The 14,063-nt window shown below is 41.9% G+C and overlaps 1 protein-coding gene across 1 annotated transcript; it reads right to left on the reverse strand.

The window, feature by feature from the left end:
• Positions 1-3,608: 3,608 nt before the first annotated feature.
• On the reverse strand, positions 3,609-11,623 carry pgap3 (post-GPI attachment to proteins phospholipase 3). The gene is made up of 8 exons (XM_029713099.1): positions 11,161-11,623; positions 10,484-10,581; positions 7,917-8,069; positions 7,634-7,696; positions 6,845-6,906; positions 6,355-6,491; positions 5,950-6,154; positions 3,609-5,620 (listed from the first exon to the last, which is right to left on the reverse strand). Exons 1-8 carry the CDS (start codon positions 11,411-11,413, stop codon positions 5,557-5,559), a joined length of 1,035 nt encoding a protein of 344 aa, XP_029568959.1. The 5' UTR covers positions 11,414-11,623; the 3' UTR covers positions 3,609-5,556.
• Between the last annotated feature and the right edge of the window lie 2,440 nt (positions 11,624-14,063).

Raw genomic sequence — 14,063 nt, forward strand, 5'->3', positions numbered from 1 at the left:
GTGCAGAAAAGGTGGATTTGGCGCACTTAAATTTGCCGCAATAAACTTTGATTATTTCCAGACAAGACATTTTTAGTAGCATGTAACTTTTTATTTAGACCTTTTTTGGAAGTACATACCAGCCCTGACGGCAGTAATGACAATAATTGATCAGCGAAACTCCACTCTTTGGTAAGTACCGAACATACTTTGACATTATTAAGCTTGAAAACCTGGTGAATGGCAAGTTGAATGGCTGCTTCCTAGGCTTAAAGGAGAATCGCCATATTCAACGTCTCTGGTTCAGGTAGGCCTAAGTGATGTTCATGCACACTTTCTTTCACATTTACGTTAGCTGCGTAGCTAAGCGTAACGTTTTCTACAGATAATTCATGCCAACACTGCCACTTAAACGTCTCGACATCGATTAACTAGCAGAACATTCGTTCAAATAAAACGTACCTCTAAAGTACTGCCCTGTCTCTTCTAGAATAAAATCAATGCACCCTTTTCTGGCGCTGAACTCAAGAGCACCCGCTGACAAGTTTATGGCGAGGTATTACACTACTAGACCACAGAGTTTCTGCCTTTGAGTCACCAGACCAGGGGCCAAATGTATAATCGTTGAGTAAATTTCGGAAAAGTCTGCACACATACAAAAATATTGAGATTGATAAACTTGGCGCATGCATGTTTCCCGTTATAAATCAGACCTGTTGTAAAACTGTGCACTTGTGAACAAGCATTAAAACTCTGCCTGGAAAACGCCTCCATTCATTCATAATACGCCCTTTATTTGCTGTATAATTTGGAACCATTGTTGGCATTATTAGGACATAGCATGCAAAAGACAACAGTTGTTCAATAGATTTATTGGGTTTCTATGTTCTACCTTGGTATAGGATCTGAGATTATATAGGTAGAGCTGGAGCACCCTCAGTGCTTCTACTTCCCGCAGCGATGGTTTCTAAACATCAAAACAATGGCAAATTGTTGTGGACCTGTCAGCAGAATGTTTGAATTCAACAATGTTTAATATAGACTTTTCCCGCCAACCTAAATATGATGGACTGCCTGCGAATTCTGAATCATAGTCCTGCAGGACAGGCTACTCAAAAAAATGCAATTACATATCTTACAGTAATATTTCTCATGTATTTTTGTTCTACATGACTTGTTTTTTTTTATATATATAGTACTACTGATATTCACTACTGGATTGTTGGGAAAGAGCATGCAAGAAAGGCATTTCACTATACTTGTGCACATGACAATACAAAATTGAAACATATGCCTACTTCAATGTAAAAGAACAGCTGTTAAATTCAACTGTATACCAGTATTATAAATATTATACAATGTGCTGCAAATAATATTGCCAAACTTGAACTAGCCTCTCTAATGACTAGGCTACTAGGTCCAATTAAATGAGAGATGTGCATGGTCATTTGTTTTAGGCTATGGCTCATTTGGGAATATGAACCCATCACAGCCAGAAAGGTGAGGAATATATTCTGCAATGGTTATGAAAATAAAATAGTAAAAAATTCCTGTCTTTTTTACCCCCTTTTTCAATCTTGTCTCATTGCTGTAAATCCCCAACGGGCTCAGGAGGCAAACTCCGAGTCATGCGTCCTCCAAAACATAACCCGCCAAATCACGCTTCTTAACACCCGGCCGCTTAACCCGGAAGCCAGCCGCACCAATGTGTCAGAGGAAACATCGTTCAACTGACAACTGAAGTCAGCCTGCAGGCGCCCGGCCCACCACAAGGAGTCGCTAGAGCGCAATGAGCCAAGTAAAGCCCCCCAGCCAAACACTCCCCTGACCCGGACGACGCTGGGCCAATTGTGTGCCGCCCTATGGGACTCCCGATCACAGCCAGTTGTGACACAGCCTGGGATTGAACACGGGTCTAAAAGTAAAACACATACATTTTCACTCCTATCTAATGGAATTCTTGTTACTGTTTTCCTGTTTTTAGTTTGTCATGAATAAGCTTATCATCATATCCCCTATTTGCACAAAATATTTACTTGCCAGCTTGCAATACAATATTTCAACCATTAGCAGATGTGCATACGCATGGTCTAAACCAGAGGTCTCCAACCCTGTTCCTGGAGAGCTACCATCTTGTAGGTTTTCGCTCCAACCCCAGTTGTAACTAACCTGGTTCAGCTTATCAACCTGCGAATTATTAGAATCAGGTGTACTAGATAAGGGTTGGAGTGAAAACCTACAGGATGGTAGCTCTCCAGGAACAGGGTTGGAGAGCCCTGGTCTAAACCCTTCAAACTCAACTCTGGACCTTGAAGCCAGTTCCACAGCATTTTTTCATTGTTGCCCTTTAAATCAGGGACTGACTTAGACCTGGAACAACAGGTGTGTGCAATTAATGATCAGGTTGAACAGAAAACCAGCAGTCTCCATCCCTCGTAGGGTAAAAGTTGAATACTCCTGGTCTAAAGTTTGTGGGGAGGTTACATTTTGTACATACGCACGGTTTATAAATAAGGCCCCAGGTCTCTCCAACCCTGTTCCTGGAGAGCTACGACCCTCTGGGTTCTCTCTCTAGTTGTAACTAACCTGATTCATATTAACCAGCTAATTATTAGAATCAGGTGCACTAGATTAGCGTTGTAGTGAAAACCTAGAGGACAGTAGCTCTCCAAGAACAGGGTTGGAGAGCCCTGCACTAGACATTACCTCACCATACATACCCTTGTCAGTGGGGCACTCTTGAGGACTGGTGATCATCAACCAGAAAATTTGCCATGTCTTACTACAGAAAAGTATGAGCCTTTTGGGTAAACCACTGGGGGTAAATCTCTGATAAAAACATACCCTGGTAAAAAGTAATGCACTATGCAGGGAATAGGATGACATTTGGGACAGACATAGTACAGGGAATAGGGTGCCATTTGGGACACAAGTGCTTTAGTGAGTTGTCATCAGGGATCATTAGAACAGTTCCTGGAGTTACAGTAGTACAACATCAGAGGCCTGTTCAGGTCGGTGCCACATAATAGAACATTGAGATAGAAACTGTGGAGAAGATATGATTATGTGTCAGGTAGACTAGGGATTGTCAGCTGTATTAGTAACATTTTTATCTGAACAGATTTCTTTGTTCTAAACATTTCACCTCTGAATATTGGCCAGGTTTCTTTTTTGTAACATCCTTAAATTCTAATGTTGGTCGATTCAACACCAGGAAGAGATATCTAACTTCGTTCAAAGAGGTTATCAACTTGCTTCCTGGACTGAGCAGAAGTATTAGTACACTGTTGTCATTTAACAATAATAACTACCAGTAGTTTTCACTCTTATCATAGTAGGTAATATGAAATATGATGCCCAACCTGCCAAAAGGTGGTATTATTCATTTTTTGGGGTTGTTAATACTGCCATCTTGAGGCCAGGTGGGCTATGAAATATGTAGACAAATTGAATATGAAACAACATTGTTGATAAGCGATGTCTCCATTTTGAGATTGTTTCTATACAATATGAAGTCCCGTTTTGACATTGCCTTCATTTTAGCTTACAGTGAACTAAAAAAAAACTCCCACCGTGACTAAAGCAAAGGGTTGATATGCCTTGTTTTGGATTCAGACAATATCATATGGTGAAGGTCAATGGTTTATAAAAAGCACATGGTAAACAAAATAATAATAAAGCAAATAATATGATTCAGAACAAAACTGTTTTTAGTCTAAGTCCTCTGTTACTATTCCTGATCTTCCTGTAACCCTCTTCCCCCACATATCACTTCCTCTGGCTTTCAGTGAAGCCACACACACACAGGGGGTCTACTTCAAGGGTAGTGTTATCACACACGCGCGCTCGCCCTCTCACACACATCGAGTCAGTTCATGATGGTCATCCGCAGCAATAACAGAACCTTGAGGAGAGACATGAGCAACACATACTCTTCATTGTTCACATGCTCACATACAAAGGCGTGGACAGAATTTAGAATGCACACACACGGTGACATGCATACACAAAGTGCACATAACAATGGCACAGCAAACACATGGAAAGAGAGTTATACTTTGTATGAATTCAAGCTATTACAATTTAGTTGCCAATGTTTAGTTCTAGAGAGCAACATAGGAAAGGCAGATGGTTAAGCGTGGCAAAGGAAATGGTAATAAGTTACCAAGCCTACAGATTGTGTAATGTACGTACACAAACAACAAAATGACAAGGCAGGGTGTTACATGTAAGGCAAAAGTGGAGAGAAAACATTCTCCAGAGTGGTGTGGTAGCATTGAGTAGTGTGTGATATTGAGACCATGGGTACAATGCATCCAAACACATCCAAAACTGGGGGGCGGGGCACACACAGTAAACCAGGTGTTATCAGTCACGCCCTGTGTCTGACCCTCACTTGTTAAGTACAATAGGTTCACTGCACAGTACACTCCCCCTGTCCACAACTCTAACACAACTCTACCATTATTCCGCTCCCATCTCTCCTTCTCCTCACACAGAAAGGCAATCAAGGTGAATAACAAATAAGACTTCCTTTACATGATAACAACACCAACCCCCCCCAACAAGTGATCATAACCGAGAAAACCAATCAACACAACAATGTCAAATAAATCCTAAACGGCAAAAAAATACCAAATCTCATTTGAAAATCCATTTTAAAAGAAGCAGCAATGGAAATAGCATAGGCACAAAAATAAAGGTGAGATGGCGAGAGAAAGAAATAATAAAACAGTCAGCTGGAATGGCCTCCAAACATACTCCCTGGTCCCCTTCCCCCCACTCCAGAACAATATGCTGGCACCCCCACCCTGACAGCGGGCACCTCTCTCCCTGTGTATGTAAGGCCACTTTTGGCACACACAGACTTGGGCACATGCAGTGTTGTGCCGAGAGTGGATTCCACTTATGGGTGGTAGTGGAGCCATCTGGTGGCCGCAGCTTCTATAATGTAAACTCAAACCGTGCCCTCATGGACAAGAGGGTTATGTTTATTAGGGCACACCGTTTCTCATTGGACAAGTTCAGATGGAACCTCTCCGTTTCAGACCACTTTCTTCCGTTTCGTGCCTATTGAACATGACCCAGGAATGAAGGCCCGTTTTCGATCACTTTCAAAATGTCTGCCCGATTTTGACACAGCTAACATCAAGCCTACGATGCCTATTCTGTAGAGGCCTTCAATCAAATCGATATGCATGTGTACGATTGCTGGTGGATACCCAATGTGCATCGGGTCTACTGTGTAAATGTCCAGGATGAATCAATATAGTATTTAGATAAAGTTTGATGACAAAGGGGCCTTATTTCTCACTCTATACAAGGCAAAGCTTACTGAATGCAAACATCAATCAAGTCAAGAAAAATCTAACGTGAAAAATAAATATTTCAAATCATTTCATCAACCCCTCAAAAAACATGAAAAAGTCAACAAAAAAAGTCTACTTTGATGGAATTCATAGACAAGCAGGTGCAGTGCAGGTAGCCATGGTGACTGAGCTCCACCCCATTCTGGTGTCCGGCTGCCTTGATTGGTGAGTGAGGAAAGAGGTGGGGTTAAGTGGTGATGAGCTCCTGCTACTCCAGTTTCACACCAGTCTTCTCTGTGTTGAGTAGATGGAGACTGTCGTCTATCAAGAAACTGTAGAGGGGGGAGGAAAAAGAGATGAAGTTGGTTATGGAATAGAGGTGCAAAACGAATGCAAGCCTAGATGTTGGATGATGGTTGTGTAAAGGTCGAGGGGAAGCTATTGAAAGGTTTCAAGTGCTGTCCTTTTATGGATTATCCATGAGGACTACTTTTGGAGTAGAAGAACTTGAGTGAGCTCTCTGTTTATAGCTTTCAAAGACATGAAAAAGTGCTCTGTGGAGTAAGTGGGAGCAAGTAGCCATTACAATGAGCCTGTCCTCCCCATTTCTCTATCTACCAGCTTCCACTGGAATAGGTCGATAGACAAGAGGTATACGTGCCTGTAAAAGAGGAAATGCACAGGCACAGTGCTGAGGTGCCAGACTGCATGGGCATCCAGGACCCAGAACAGTGGCGGGAAATCGAGCAGCTCCAGCAGGGCCAGGCCATGGAGCAGCACCACCACCACGCCACACTTCCACCAGTAGGGGAGTGTCCGCCGGTTCTGCCAGCACCAGCACAGCCACCACAGCAGGTTCACTATGCCTGTGGGAGGGATAGGGACCAGGAGGTGGTGGAGAGAGAGGGTGGAGGGGGTAGGGGATAGTGTGGTAGGGAAAACGAGAGCGATTGAGACTGACCGCAAGCAGGGAAATGCTAAAGTGAATGTTACCATGGGAACAATTGACTAGAATTAAATATTTGTGTTCTTTGCTTGTTATGGATTAAGGTACGGTTAAACGTACCTATGGTGGCGTTGGCAGCCATGTTGTAACCATAGTCGAAGCTGACGAAGGTCAGGTAAGACACGTGGGAGGTGAAGGCCAGGATGAGCAGAACCCCTACCATGCTGGACACCCCCGGCCTCTTCAGCCCCAACGTCCTGGGGAGATAGAAGGGTCAATGTCATATCATACATTGTCCTAAAATATAACCATACAGAGGTTAATAACCACCTTTTATATTTTCCTTGTGTTTACGAGCCATCTATTAACAAAACCAGGAATAAAGCACTTTATGGAAGGACATTTTTGTTGCCGACCGCAACAGCTATGTATGTATATTAACATAAGATGAACATAAATATTATCACTCATGGCTTATTGAGGTCTATTCTATACTGATGCAGTTTGCCTTTGCCAATGGTCCTTCAGTGTTTTTACCGTACGTCATAGGGGTTAATCAACAATATTCTTGAGGAAAAAGTATGAGGAAAAAAGCCTGTTTGTAATTTACCTCACACAGCATAAGTAAATGGAGTAGAGGATGACAGCAGATGCACAGAAGTAGTCCATTTTCTTGAAGAAAGGTAAATACAAACAAATTGGAAAATATATTTTTGGTTTATAAAACGGTTAGTTCTGACCAACAACAAAAAAACAGTGAAGAGATCATCCTCGACCTCGAGGGATTGGTGATGAGGTGTTAGTTATTGACAACAATCCATGGCAAATGCCTGTTAACAGTTCCATCTGAATTATTACGCTGCATCCTAATTCACGAATTGAAAAATGTTAATAGAAAATAAAATAGGTCGTTTTCAACTCATGAATTGAACACCACAAAAATGGTGACTGGTGACTGATGAAATCTGAGGATCATACAGTTTAATGGCAGTACAAGACAACAATGTCATTAGACCCTAAGAGCTTGGTTAATCGGATTAGCTAATTGCCTGTTCGTTTTAAAAGATTGAGTGGAAGCTCTCTCTTGTCCTGGCAGATGGTTTGGCATTGAATGAATCACACTGTAGCTTAAAGTATGTTGTAGCTACCCGCAAGTCCAAACTGATTGTCAGGGTTGGGGCTTTTACTCCATCCAAATTTCACTCAATTGAGAAAACAAACTGCATTTCTATTGAGAAATGTGTCCAATTCAACAGGAATTGAAGTGGAATTGATTTCTACCCTGGTTTCTCAACGTATGCTATGTGTCACAGATGGCTATACCCTAATTGTAACACATGCTGTATTAATCACTTGCTGTATGAAGGTTAGGTAGGTTATGATAGGTTTTGACCATTACCTCAGTGAGATAGGTGTCCCGGGTGTGGAACACTGTGGACCAGAACCAAGCATTGAGAGAAACCTGAATAAAGAGAACTTATTAAAAAAAACAAGTTTACATAAGTATATTTGAATATGAATAAGCAAAAAGGTTAAGTTTCTGAAAACTTAAATTCATGAAACTTCCGTACACTCAAATGCACACATTAGAATGTATAGGAAAATGCTACAATGGTGTAAGTCTTGGTGGACCTCTGTCTTACACACGACACGCTCACGAAACAAACACATTCAAAACACACCAGAGAGAAGGCGGTGATGGTGTAGTACATGGGGCTCTGGCGTGGCACAGAGCTGCGGTAGCGCAGCAGCATCAGAAGGCAGGCCAGGCCGTTGAGCAGAGAGGCTAGAGCAGATGCTGGCTCCTCGAAGCACAGGAACCGCGCAAATGGCCACTGTAGAAGAGAGCGGGACAAATAAGGAAAGAGTGAGACAAAATAGAGTGACTCCTAGTCTTTCATCATCCCCATATATATAGCCTAGTGCTTAATTGCCAAACCTCTTTGAGTACCCCCAAAACGTTCCACTAATTTGATATATTGCAGTACTAGCGCACCTTATCCAACTAATCAAGGACTTGGACCACTTGAATTAGAAGGGCTAGTACTGAACAAGAGCTGCTAGTTAAATAAAACACACACACAACCGTTCAAAAGTTTGGGGTCACTTAGAAATGTCCTTGTTTTTGAAAGAAAAGCTAATTTTTTGTCCATTAAAATATCATCAACTTGATCAGAAATACAGTGTAGACATTGTTAATGTTGTAAATCACTGTTGTAGCTGGAAACAGCAGATTTTTAATGGAATATCTACATAGGCTTACAGAGGCCCATTATCAGCAACCATCACTCCTGTGTTCCAATGTCACGTTGTGTTAGCTAATCCAAGTTGATCATTTAAAAAAAGGCTAATTGATCATTAGAAAACCCCTTTTGCAATTATGTTAGCACAGCTGAGAACTGTTGTCCTGATTAAAGAAGCAATAAAACTGGCCTTCTTTAGACTAGTTGAGTACCTGGAGCATCAGCATTTTTGGGTTCGATTACAGCCTCAAAATGGCCAGAAACAAAGACCTTTCTTCTGAAACTCGTACGTCAATTCTTGTTCTGAGAAATGAAGGCTATTCCATGCGAGAAATTGCCAAGAAACTGAAGATCTCGTACAATGCTGTGTACTACTCCCTTCACAGAACAGCGCAAGGCCCCGGTGCACAACTGAGCAAGACGACAAGTACATTCGTGTGTCTAGTTTGAGAAACAGACAGGCTCACAAGAAACAGGCTCACAAGACCTCAACTGGCAGCTTCATTAAATAATACCCGCAAAACACCAGTCTCTACATCAACAGTGAAGAGGCGCCTCTGGGATGCTGGCCTTCTAGGCAGAGTTGCAAAGAAAAAGCCAGATCTCAGACTGGCCAATAAAAAGAAAAGATTAAGATGGGCAAAAGAACACAGACACTGGACAGAGGAACTCCGCCTAGAAGGCCAGCATCATGGTTTCCAGGTGTTTGATGCCATTCCATTTGCTCCATTCCGGTCATTATTATGAGCCATTCTCCCCTCAGCAGCCTCCTGTGATTGATACACTATCCAAAGTGTAATTAATAACTTCACCATGCTCAAAGGGATATTCAATGTCTGCTTTTTCATTATTTTTTTTTACCCATGTGAGGCATTGGAAAACCTCCCTGGTCTTTGTCGTTGAATCTGTGCTTGAAATTCACTGCTCAACTAAGGGACTTTACAGATAATTGTATGTGTGGGGTACAGAGATGGGGTAGTCATTCCAAAATGATGTTAAACACCATTATCGCACACATAGTTAGGCCATGCAACTTATTATGTGATTTGTTAAGCACATTTTTACTCCTGAAGTTATTTAGGCTTGCCATAACAAAGGGGTTGAATACTTATTGACGTAAGACATATCAGCTTTTCATTTTTTATTCATTCGTAAACATTTCTAAAAACCTAATTCCACTGACGTTATGGGGTATTGTGTGTAGATCAGTGACACAAAACCTAAATGTAATCCATTTGAAATGAAGACTGTAATAACAAAATGATACAGACAAGAAACAATTGTTATATTACTCAATCATTAGTCAGCTTTTGACATTATTTTTTAAATGTTATGGTCAGCATGGATTTGAGTTGCTGTAGTAGTTTGTTCCACTCAACAGTGCAGGTGTATAAAAAGGTGTTCTGAGCAGTTAGGCTCTTTAATGTAAGACTGGCAACAGAGTCTCTGGCGTTGTATTGGTAGAAATCTGTAATATAAGTAAAATAATTTGATAGGTACCTGGGGCTGAGTCAGTAACAAATCTGTGGAACAGTTTAATTAATATGACCCTTTCCTCTACAGATAGCCAGCCTAGCTGCTTAAAATGCTTCAGTACAATTCTCACCAGCTTGTTTTGATTGGTTTGTAGCTTATTCTTTAGATGTTTGGGTCTGCTGGTTAACCATGATGTGCACGCATAATCAAAGTGACACTGAGCTAGCACACCAGCCAGAGTCCTTAGGGTGTCACTATCAAAATATGTTGATGTCCCAAGCTAGGAATTTACATTTTTGGTTTAACATTGTTAAAACCTTCAGGACCAGTCTCACCGGTTAGGTACCTATTCAGTTCACACTCGTGGTAACTGACTGAGGTTTTGTGCCCACTTTGACACTAAAACCGAGGGATTCTGTTTTTCTAAGATGCAGAAAAAGTTTGTTATCCGAAAGCCATTTATTGACATTGGATAACTCTGCACTAAGGATCTCATGGTAAGGTTGACCATAGAATGCATAGAACCATACCTTTCCATGGAACTGTGGGATGCTGTAGCCTTCAGCCTGGTACAGTCCCACTGTTTGCCACATGCACTGGTACCGGCAGTCATCACGACACGTCCAGCCTGGACAAGGGACAGAAAGCTGGAGTTAGAACACACACACACACACACACAATGAAATAAAATGGGCAGTGTTCAATTACAGCCTATGGGTTCACTCTTCTTTTTGACTCTGACCTTGCTTAGCAAGAATAAAGTGGCTTTGGTGGTCGTTCCTGACAATCTACAGCAGTAAGCCAACTTATCTGATGGAACACAACACCATAATGGTCATTGACAGTCTGTAGTTAATTGATTTGACAGAAACCAAATGGGCTCAGGCTTGTTGCGTCACAAATAATTCATTAGTAGCACCAATTCAACTGGCTTCAAAACTTCATGCAGTGATCACCAAAATGCAACACTGTCTGAGTATACGAACAGCTAACCAATGCAGAACAGGCAAACCAATGCATTTAAAATGACAGCAATACGCATTTTAAGCATTTCTCATTTCCACACTGATAACGAAATTGGTTAGCTAGCTACGATATCAGTGGATGCTGCTCTAGTAGTAACGTTAGCTGGCTGGCGACTGGTTCCCCAACGCGAACCAGCTAGTTTTTAAACTTCCAGAACGTGGCAGCGGCAGAAAACCCTTACCTGTCAGCGCCATGTAAGGCGCCTGTGTAGACTGAAAACCTCTGAGCCGAGCTCCGGTGCAGTTGGTCCGGACACATTGCGTGACACAGCCTTGGTAAACTGGCTCCTTGTCGCCTTGGGAGGCATTCACAGCAGTCGCGGAGAGCAGGAGAAGAGCGACGATTGCCAGGGCAGAGTATATGACAGCTGTGCAGGGCGGCAGTGGCGAGGCCATAGTCGTAGAGTCGGCACGGGGTAGCGACCACAGCGGCATTTCATGTCACCCAGAGCCGACAACAAAGGCCCAGCTTGCCATACCCAGATCACCAGAACATCTTTCCACCTGCGGTAGTCGAGTAGGTCCCGAAGTGTCTTTGCGGATCACTGCCCTATGGGTGCACTGATGTACTTTTCACCCTGCTCCTAGCCGTGCAGTTTTCCAAATTCCGGACCAGGAAGTGAGAATAAACATGCGCACTGCGCATGCCGGTGGTTGACAAAGAAAAAAAAAAAAGACGAGAGTCAAAGATTTTTTTTCGAACTAAACCAAGAGCCTGTCGTTTCCAATCGGAGCAAATGAGTCATAGTGGGCAGAGCCAAGCACGAGCTCCTATTGGCGTGACATCTGCATTTTTCCGTTAGGGAACGCCTACTTTGAAGTGCGCGTGTGCAATAACTCACGTCGCCTTTGCGCACCTTCTAAAACAACGCGATTTTTTCCCCCCTAACTTTTGCAAAGGGTTAAAACTACAAAACTTAGTCCACTCTGTTCATAACAGATTTTTGGTTTGGCAAATAAATCTCTGTATTGAGATCAAATGTTTCATCGATGAGAACATGCGCTGAATGTCGGCCAAAATCCATTTCGATCCATCTTCTGCCACTGCTCGCCAGTGGGCTTCCTCTCACTACCATATTGTGTAGTGAGTGGAAATACCACGCGAATGCTTCACATTTATACATCTGCTGTTTCATTACAGTTCTATCTGTGCTAAAATACCACAGAATGAGTAATAATACTCGTAAAATTTAACGGTCAAATAGGGAAATGGTTCCAATCGTTTTTCACCGTGGTAAAATTGGTTTGAGTTTCGATATTCGCCATACATTCGGACCTTCAAACTTCAATAGCTCGCGAACGATTTGAACTACATACCTCAGGGTTGGCTCTTTATGAAGGAAACAAGGTGTACAGCGTTGCACGTGTCTTATTTCCCGATTCCATCCCGAGTTTCATAATCACAAGGCAAAGGTGTAGGCAGCCTGGCACACAGTCAATGTAACTATACTGAACAAAAATATAAACGCAACAATTTCAAAGATATTACTGAGTTACAGTTCATTTAAGGTAAATCAGTCAATTGAAATACATTCATTAGGACCTTATCTGTATTTCACATGACTGGGCAGTGGCGCAGCCATGGGTGGGCCTGGGAGGGCATAGGCCCACACACTGGGGAGCCAGGCCCAGCCAATCATAATTTGTTTTTCCACACAAATTCTCTAAAATGACGTTGGAGGTGACTTATGGTAGAGAAATTAACATTGAATTACCTGGCAACAGCTCTGTTGGACATTACTGTAGTCAGGTATCCAATTGCACGCTCCCTCAAAACTTGAGACACCTGTGCCATTGTGTTCGGTGACAGAACTTTAGTGGCCTTTTTATTGTCCCCAGCACAATGTGCACCTGTGTAATGATCATGCCGTTTAATCAGTTTCTTGATATGCCACACTGGTTAGGTGGATGGATTATCTTGGCAAATGAGAAATGCTCACTAACAGCAATGTACACACATTTTGACAGAAATAATACTTTTGTGCTTACGGAACATTACAGCTCAAGAAACATGGGACCAATACTTCACATGTTGTGTTTATATTTTTGTTCAGTGTAGTTTAGCGGGGATAGGAGAGGGGTGGCCAATTCTTTCTTGCCTAGGGCGGCAGAATGTACAGGTCTGCTTTGCAGACAATCTTTTTTGGGGGGTGGGGTACCAGGAAGAAATTCAATCTACTTTCACCCCTGAATTAATTTTACCTTCATTTTACTAGTTCATTTTTTTACTTTAAATTTCAATAGGTCCTTGATCACACGACCTAGACACCTTAAACCGACTTTGTATTGTTCATAGGGTAGAGAAAAAAATTGTAGGAAAACCAAATGGTGTGCAAAGGGCTTACACAATTTCAAACAAATATTGTTAAAAAGGTACAGTTTCAATAGCTTTTCAACCATGTGACTTACCAACCCAATTTTTCCTTATGTAGAGAGGCATGTTGCAAAAACCCTTTAGTTGTTTTCTCATAAAATGATTTCAATTTGTTTTTTAATATATATATACACACATTACCGTTCAAAAGTTTGGTGTCACTTAGAAATGTCCTTATTTTTGAAGGAAAATAAAAACAATTGTCCATTAAAATAACATCAAATAGATCAGAAAATACAGTGTAGACATTGTTAATGTGGTAAATTGCTATTGAACCTATGAACGGCAGATTTTTTATGGAATATCTACATTGGCGTACAGAGGCCCATTATCAGCAACCATCACTCCTGTGTTCCAATGGCACGTTGTGTTAGCTAATCCAACTTTACCATTTTATAATTTTAAAACGCAAAACACCAGTCTCAACGTCAACAATGAAGAGGCGACTCCGGGATGCTGGACTTCTAGACAGAGTTGCAAAGAAAAAGCCTTATTTCAGACTGGCCAATAAAAAAAAAAATTAAGATGGGCAAAAGAACACAGACACTGGACAGAAGAATTCTGCCTAGAAGGCCAGCATCCCGGAGCTGGCTCTTCACTGCTGACGTTGAGACTGGTGTTTTGCAAGTACAATTTAATGAAGCTGCCAGTTGAGGACTTGTGAGGCGTCTGTTTCTCAAACTAGACACACTAATGTACTTGTCCTCTTGC

This window comes from Salmo trutta, chromosome 2 (genome assembly GCF_901001165.1).
Source record: "Salmo trutta chromosome 2, fSalTru1.1, whole genome shotgun sequence".
Lineage (NCBI taxonomy): Eukaryota > Metazoa > Chordata > Actinopteri > Salmoniformes > Salmonidae > Salmo > Salmo trutta.